This window comes from Rutidosis leptorrhynchoides, chromosome 8 (genome assembly GCF_046630445.1).
Source record: "Rutidosis leptorrhynchoides isolate AG116_Rl617_1_P2 chromosome 8, CSIRO_AGI_Rlap_v1, whole genome shotgun sequence".
NCBI lineage: Eukaryota > Viridiplantae > Streptophyta > Magnoliopsida > Asterales > Asteraceae > Rutidosis > Rutidosis leptorrhynchoides.
The window spans coordinates 369012770-369021989 of NC_092340.1; the positions used below are offsets into that span (position 1 = coordinate 369012770).

At 32.7% G+C, this 9220-nt stretch overlaps 1 protein-coding gene across 1 annotated transcript; it reads right to left on the reverse strand.

The window, feature by feature from the left end:
- Positions 1-207: 207 nt before the first annotated feature.
- LOC139863560 (triphosphate tunnel metalloenzyme 3-like) lies at positions 208-1101 on the reverse strand. Its single transcript, XM_071852179.1, has one exon. The coding sequence runs from the start codon at positions 1033-1035 to the stop codon at positions 361-363; it is 675 nt and encodes a 224-aa protein (XP_071708280.1). The 5' UTR covers positions 1036-1101; the 3' UTR covers positions 208-360.
- Between the last annotated feature and the right edge of the window lie 8119 nt (positions 1102-9220).

Sequence of the window (9220 nt, forward strand, 5' to 3'; positions counted from 1 at the left end):
GGTTGTGTGCAATAACAAAAAAGAAGAAAATAGATGAGGATCAAAAGGGTGACTACCAGTTAACAAATGCAGATTGGATGAAAAGAAAAGAGATGAAGTTAATAACAAGAAGAGAGGTGAAGATCTCACCGGAAAAAGAAAGGAAATATAGTCGTTACCGGTGAAATAGAGCCGTTATCAGTGCTAACCATTTATATTATATAACTACATATTATAACCAATGTAACTTTCTCAAATTTCCATACATTTTAAGAAACTCAAATAATATAAAAGCACTAAAATACCCGAGTTTGTCCAACAACGAGAAAAATGCACAAATCTATATAAACAAAATAAAACCTAACAAAAAATTGGCAATGCTTACTCGAATTCAGGCAGCTTCCCAGATCTAAAAATTGCAAATTTAGAAACTTGTGAATAACCAAACCTAATCCCATTATCATTAAGCAAATCTTGAATCATTATCTTAGCTTTCTCAGGTTCATTACTTTCACATTCAATCTCATAATTAACACCAAAATCAAACAATGTTTCATCCAATTCTAATTTCAATCCATTCCAATTGTAAACAAATCTCACATTTCTAAACCCACCCAAACACACCAATTCATCCGTACCCACTCCATATTCATCTTCAACTTTTTTCAAAATCCCTGATGATTCTTTGACTACTTTAAACTGTCCAGGCTCGGACACACAGAGCCGAGCCAAAGCGGGGTCCACCGCCTCCTCCATCTCTTCGGCCCGACTGATCCCTGATACAATCCGGGGTTTGGATTTGAGGGACAGGATTGATTGAGAGTCGAGGTCGTAGAAACGGAGACGGAGAGCTGCGCGGTGGTTGGTGGCGAGAGTGAGTGATGGGGTATCGAAGAAAAGGTTTTGTTGAAGGTGGGTTTTGGAGTGGTAAGGGGAGAGAATGTCGGAAAGTTTCTGGTGGGCGGCGGAGTCTGGTAGCCGGAGTTTTAATTCGACTTCCATTATCTTGTTTTTGTGTGTGATTTGTGTTAGTTTTCTGATCCAACGCGATGACATTTATTCAGTGGGGATATATTATTTTTCCCTTTTGATTAATTTTGGGGTTTGTGAAAAACTGTACGGAGTAATAGACAAAAATAATAGTGTTCAAAGTACAAGCATTTTATAAATTTTTTTGGCTAAAAAATTACTTATGTTATAAAAGTAATAATTGGATAATAATTTTATTATTATTATAGATATTGCATAGTATATTTTTTTGAGTATAAATAGGTGTGTTGAGTTAGAGTTTATTGTATGTATTTTTTGGTTAACAAAAACTCTCTCTCTCTTTAGATTACAAATGCCACCAAACTCTCATTGTACATTTTTCTATAAATAAAAAATCAATTACTCATACCTTTTGTTCAACCTTTGTTTTCTCCGTTTTACAGTATCTCTATCTCTATATACCTTCTACAGTCAAGAACCACTAAAGGTAGTTATAAGCCTACTGAATTATAACACGTTATCAGCACGATTATCTCAACATTTATACTAAATATGGTTGGCTCTGCCACCTAACTAATATATGGTCGGTTATACCACCTAAATGATATATGGTCGACACTGTCGCCTAATTTACATTTATGTTATCTAACATTTATTTATGTATACTAACATTTACATTTATGTTATCTAACATTTATTTATGTATACTAACATTTACAGTTATGTTCACTAACATTTATATTTATGTTATTTAAGTTATATATGGTCGGTTATACCACCTGAATTATATTTTCTGTAATCTAACTCTTATTAACTTCACTAACATTTATATTTATGTTATTTAAGTTATATATGGTCGGTTATACCACCTGAATTATATTTTCTGTAATCTAACTCTTATTAACTTCACTAACATTTATATTTATGTTAATAAGACCTCATGATTGTACGCAACACGTCATTTGACAACACGGTACTTTATGTACGCAACACGTCATTTGACAACACGGTACCATGGGTCGAGATTAATTCCGATCAATACGAATACGATGGGGTCTTTATATGTTATCTAACATTTATGATTACTTATGCAATTAATCATTATTTATTTCATGCATACTAATGTTTATTCTTAAATTTATAATCTTAAAAGTTAAAATAGAAAAAGTAGTTTGCATTTTTATTAAAAGTAAATCATAAAAGTTAAAATAAAAAAAGTAGTTTGTATTTTTATTAAAAGTAAATCTTAAAAGTTAAAATAGAAAAAATAGTTTGTATTTTTATTAAAAGTAAATCTTAAAAGTTAAAATAAAAAAAAATAGTTTATATTTTTATTAAAAGTAAATCTTAAAAGTTAAAATAAGAAAAGTAGTTTGTATTTTTATTAAAAGTAAATCTTAAAGGTTAAAATAAGAAAAATATATTATAATAATATATATTATAACTTAATATATATTATAATAATATCATTAATAATATAATATAATATGAACCTATATTCCCTTATGATTTTATTATTTGTAATCATACCATTATTCCTTTGTTTACTACTTATGAATCTAAACTAATTCTAATTGCATGTTGTTATTTATCTACGAAAAAAAATATTATGATTATGATTATGATTATGATTTATGTTGTTCATCTTTCTGAAAATAGAAAATGTCAAACTTATCAAAGCTTGAGTTTGATGCCTTAGACGTATCGGGAACAAACTACACATCATGGGTTATGGACGTAGAAATAAATCTTGGATCATTGGGTATTCTAGAAACTTTAAAAGAAAATAATACTTGTTCCGATCAAGATAAATTAAAATCAATTGCTTTTATTCGCAAACATATTGATACCACCTTAAAACATATGTTTCTCACTATCAAAGATCCACATGTTTTATGGGAAAGTATCAAGAGTAGATTCGATAATCAAAAGGAAATATTACTTCCAGCTGCGAGGGAAGAATGGAGAAATCTAAGGTTCCAAGATTTCAAAAAGGTAAGTGAATACAGCTCGGCCATGTTCAAGATCCGTTCAAAGCTTCAATTCTGTGGTCAAGAAATAAGTGATGCTGATATGATGGAGAAAACTTTCTCCACAATGCATTTCTGCAAATATAACTGTGCAAGAAAATTTAAGATTGCAGAATTATAAAACTTTTTCCAAACTTCAAACTTATCTCTTAGTTGCAGAAGTTAATAAAGAATTACTGATGAAAAATCAAGAATCTCGTCCTACCGGTGCGCTAGCATTTCCTGAAGCTAATGCTATTAACAATAATAATAATAATAATAAAAGAAGAAATGCACATGGACGAGGGTGTGGAAGAGGTCGTAGCCATATTGGCCAAAACCATCATCATGGAAATTACCATAACAATAATAAAAATCATAACTATGTTCGAAATCACCCTTATGGTAATGGTCGTGGTGGTGGTCGTGGTGGTCGTGGTGGTCGTGGTCGTGGACAAAGAAATAATAATCCACAAAATTATAAAATCCAAACACCATACAATCCCACAAATCACAATGTTGAAGAAGGCTCTTCAAAGAATGTTGAAGATTCTTGTTACCGATGTGGTAAAATTGGTCACTGGTCTAAAAACTGCCGAACAAATCAGCATTCTGTTAATCGGTATCAAGAATCCCTAAAGGGAAAAGGAAAAGAAGCAAATCTTGTGGATGACCTTGATACAAAAATCACTGAGCCAACTTGTGACTACTTTAATGAATAAATTTCTAATATCTATATATATATATATAGATATCCTATTATATGTTCTCGTTAAATAAATGGTTGTAGATTTTCAATCTACACCATATCTAGTTTACTACATATTTCCTTATTATGTGCTATCGTTTGTAACATGTTTTGAATGTAATATATTGATGAATTATATACTCATTATTTGTTTCTCATATTTTTTTTGAAGTTCATGATGTATACTGCTGGAGTAAAAAATCAGTCAAATGGTGGAGATATTTGTATTGCAGACAGTGGTGCCACTCACACCATACTCAAATTTAAAAAATATTTCACAGACTTGAAAGCAACGAAAGGAACTATACATACTATATCAGGTCCTGTGGACTTAATAAAAGGAATGGGAAAGGCAAAATTCATGTTACCAAATGGTACGAATTTTCTGATAAATAATGCCTTATTTTCTCCCATGTCAAAGAGAAATTTGTTAAGTTTCTCTGACATATACCAAAATGGATATGATTATCAGTCAGTGACAACAGAAAATGAAAAATATTTAAGTATCACTGATAAGAATCGTGTAATTGAAAAACTACCAAGACTTCATTCTGGTTTACATTATACACATATAAATGTACCTGAAGTAAATGTGGTAGTTAAAGAAAAATTATGTGATCCTGTAATGATCAGTTTGTGGCATGAGAGATTAGGTCACCCAGGATCAACAATGATGAAAAGAATAATACAAAATACACATGGACATCCATTGGCGGATCAAAGGAACCCTCATGATGCACTTATCCCATGTACATCATGCTCACTTGGAAAGTTGATAATAAGACCATCACCTCTTAAGGTTGAAAAAGAATCACCAATATTTCTTGAAAGAATTCAAGGTGATATATGTGGACCAATTCATCCACCATGTGGACCATTTAGATATTTTATGGTTCTAATAGACGCATCTAGTAGATGGTCTCATGTTTGTCTATTATCAAGTCGAAATATGGCATTTGCAAAATTTCTTGCTCAAATTATTAAATTGAGAGCACATTTCCCTGATTATACTATTAAAAGGGTGAGACTAGATAATGCCGGTGAGTTTACGTCTCAAGCATTTAATAACTTTTGCATGTCTATTGGGATTATTGTTGAACATCCCGTTGCCCATGTGCATACACAAAATGGTTTAGCTGAATCATTAATTAAACGATTGCAGCTAATAGCTAGACCATTGATAATGCGAACAAAACTCCCAGTATCTGTATGGGGCCATGCAATTTTGCATGCTGCATCATTGATTCGCATTAGACCAAGCGCAAGTCATACATATTCTCCTTTGCAACTTGCTTTTGGTCATCAGCCAAATATTTACCACCTTAGAACATTTGGTTGTGCGGTTTATGTCCCTATCGCACCACCACAACGCACTAAAATGGGTCCTCAAAGAAGGATGGGAATATATGTTGGATATGAAACATCTTCAATAATAAGATATATTGAACCCATGACGGGTGATGTTTTTACAGCACGTTTTGCCGATTGTCACTTTAATGAAACATTATTCCCTAGATTAGGGGGAGAAATAAAAAATAAAGAAAATGATGTTTCATGGTGTGAACCTCAATTAATGTATCTTGATCCTCGCACAAAAGAATGCGAGATCGAAGTTCAAAAAATAATGCATATGCAAGAACTTGCAAATAAATTGCCTGATGCATTTACAGATACAAAAAGAGTGACTAAATCATATATACCAGCAGCAAATGCTCCAGCTCGAATTGAAATTCCAAAAACTGGCAATAATGTTATTCTTGAGTCTTTGCCACGCCAGAAACGTGGGAGACCAATTGGTTCCAAAGATAAAAATCATCGGAAAAGAAAATCAGCTGATAATGAGGTAAAAGAAAGTGTTCAAGAAGAACTACAAATCAATACTCCTTCTGCAGAGGAGATTGATGATGTCAATATGGAATTTTCAATCAATTACGCACATTCAAAAATATTATGGAACCGAAATGAAATGAAAAATCTTGATGAGATATTTTCATATAATGTTGCATATGACATCATGAATGATGATGATGATCCAGAACCAAAATCTGTCATGGAATGTCAAAATAGACATGATTGGGATCATTGGAAAGGAGCAATACGAGCTGAATTTGAATCACTCAATAAAAGAAAAGTTTTCGGATCTATCATTCTCACACCTAAAGATGTGAAACCTGTGGGATATAGATGGGTTTTTGTGCGAAAAAGAAATGAGAAAAATGAAGTTACAAGGTATAAAGCTAGACTTGTAGCTCAAGGTTTTTCTCAAAGACCGGGAATTGATTATGAGGAAACTTATTCTCCTGTTATGGATGCAATTACTTTTAGATACTTAATCAGCCTGGCAGTTTCTGAAAATTTAGAAATGCATCTCATGGATGTTGTGACTGCTTATCTTTATGGATCACTTGATAGTGATATATATATGAAGATACCTGAAGGATTTAAGGTATCAGAAGCAACCAATGCAAAACCCAAAGAAATGTACTCAATCAAGTTACAAAGGTCTTTATATGGGTTGAAACAATCGGGTCGCATGTGGTATAAACGATTAAGTGATTACTTGATAAGCAAAGGGTATACCAATAATCTTATTTGCCCATGTGTTTTCATTAAGAAAACAACATCCGGATATGTGATCATAGCTGTTTATGTTGATGATCTTAATATCATAGGTACAAATAAAGAGATCCATGAAGCCATTCAACTTCTAAAGAAAGAATTTGAAATGAAAGATCTCGGAAAAACCAAGTATTGCCTTGGTTTACAAATTGAACATATGCCTAATGGTTTACTTCTACATCAAACAACATATACTGAAAAGATTTTAAAACGTTTTAATATGGACAAGGCAAAACCATTAAGTACTCCTATGGTTGTTAGATCACTTAATGTTGACACTGATCCATTTCGTCCCTGTAAAGATCATGAAGATATCCTGGAACCAGAAGTACCATATCTTAGTGCAATTGGAGCTCTTATGTATCTTACAAATTGTACAAGACCTGACATTTCTTTTGCAGTTAATTTGTTGGCAAGGTTCAGCTCAGCTCCTACCAAAAGACACTGGAATGGGATCAAACACATATTTCGATACCTTCGAGGAACTACTGATTTAGGATTATTTTATTCTAACGAATCAAAACAAGATTTGGTTGGTTATGCAGATGCAGGTTATTTATCTGATCCACATAAAGCTAAATCTCAAAATGGATATGTATTCCTAAATGGAGGTACCGCAATATCATGGCGTTCTCAAAAACAAACACTTGTTGCAACATCATCAAATCATGCCGAAGTAATTGCATTACATGAAGCCAGTCGGGAATGTTTTTGGTTGAGATTAATGACACAACTCATTACTGATTCTTGTGGACTAGAACGCAATAAAAGTTCAACAACTATCTATGAAGATAATGCAGCTTGCATAACACAGATGAAAGAAGGGTATATCAAAAGTGACCGAACAAAACACATACCCCCTAGATTCTTCTCATACACTCAAAATCTCATTAAGGACAACCAGATTGAAATGAGATATGTTCAGTCCAGCAAAAACTCTGCTGACCTTTTCACCAAAGCACTTCCAACTGCTATTTTCAGAACACACGTTCATAATATTGGCATGAGGCATGTTCAGAAGATGTAACAACTCAGGCGTTGCCTACTTGAGGGGGAGTCAACTCTATGCTGCACTCTTTTTCCCTTAGCTAAAGTTTTATCCCAAAGGGTTTTCTTTAGCAAGGTTTTTAATGAGGCAGTACTAGTTATTCACTAATAAAATTATCATCCAAGGGGGAGTGTTATAAAAGTAATAATTGGATGATAATTTTATTATTATTATAGATATTGCATAGTATATTTTTTTGAGTATAAATAGGTGTGTTGAGTTAGAGTTTATTGTATGTATTTTTTGGTTAACAAAAACTCTCTCTCTCTCTCTTTAGATTCCAAATGCCACCAAACTCTCATTGTACATTTTTCTATAAATAAAAAACCAATTACTCATACCTTTTGTTCAACCTTTGTTTTCTCCGTTTTACAATATCTCTATCTCTATATACCTTCTACAGTCAAGAACCACTAAAGGTAGTTATAAGCCTACTGAATTATAACAACTTAGTGTAAATTAATTTTTGACAATAGTGTTCAAAGCATTTTATTTATTTTGAGAGTGAATGTACTCGTTCATAGGATAGTTTTCTTACTTATAAAAAATAAATAAATATTTTTTTGATTTTTTTTGCCATTGATCCCTCCCTAATATACCAAAAAGCTAACAGAGTTACTCCGATTTTTTTTTGTTGCTAATAGCGTCATTCCATTATCACATTTAAACATACTGAGTCTTTCCGTCAACCATCCGTTAAAATTGGACGTTAAGTGCCATCATGTGCTTTGCATGTGAGGGTAAATTTGTCATTTTAGCGTTCTTGTACATCTGAATCTGAAGCCTTGCTCATGCTCAACTTGTTCTTCCATAAGACTGGTAAGACTGTGTCCAACGCGACGTCAGATGGGCCAGCGTCAGACTTGCTGGCATAAACTGACGCCCCTGACGCCATTAACAGGGCGTCAGTTTTTGACGCGGGGGGCGTCAGTCGGTATTCTGACTGAAAAAGGGCTTCAAATGGTGTGTTGGCAGCAAATGATTGGGTGGGGTAATATATCCGTTACCCAACAGATATATACCCGTTTTTTGTTTTTTTTTTTAAAAAATATTCAATTTTTACTCCATTTTACTCCTATTTAAACCCCAACAATCATATCATTTTTCACACAACTTATTTTACTCCATTACTTACTCTATTTCTTTCTACTTTTTTTTTTTTTTTACAAAAGTTTAGTAGTTTATAAATGGGTTCGAGATTACGGGGGTTTAATTCTGACTCTGAAGATTTGCGGATTGTTCAATTAATTCAAGAAATAGAAAATGATGATTCCGAAGTCGAATCGGCACCATCTATTCCGAGAGTTAGAGGTTACATTCTTAGGGAACGGGAGGTTGCTGCACAACGTTTGTGGGATGATTATTTTTGTAAGACGCCAAAATATCCACAAAGAAAATTTAAACGCCGTTTTCGCATGCGAATACAATTATTTCTCCGGATAGTGCAAGATATTACTACTTTCCAAAGTGATAATATGCCAGAATATTTTACTTACTTTTCTCAACGATTTGATGCTATCGGTAGGCCTACATTTACTACTTTACAAAAATGTACGTCGGATATACGTCAATTGGCGTATGGCACCGCTCCCGATATGTGGGATGAATATTTGCAAATGAGTGACCAAACATCAATACTATGTCTAGATTACTTTTGTATGTGTATTATTACATTGTACAAAAAGGAATACATGCGATCTCCGAATGCACATGATGTTGTATTATTACATTTTTATTAATATAATTTATTTTATTTTGTTGTATTTATTTACCATTTTAATGTAATTTATTTTATTTTGTTGTATTTATTTACCATTTTAAATCATT

Bases quoted from the DNA above. Each gene is read 5' to 3' on its own strand.
- LOC139863560 (XM_071852179.1), bottom strand. From the start codon at position 1,035: ATGTCATCGCGTTGGATCAGAAAACTAACACAAATCACACACAAAAAC.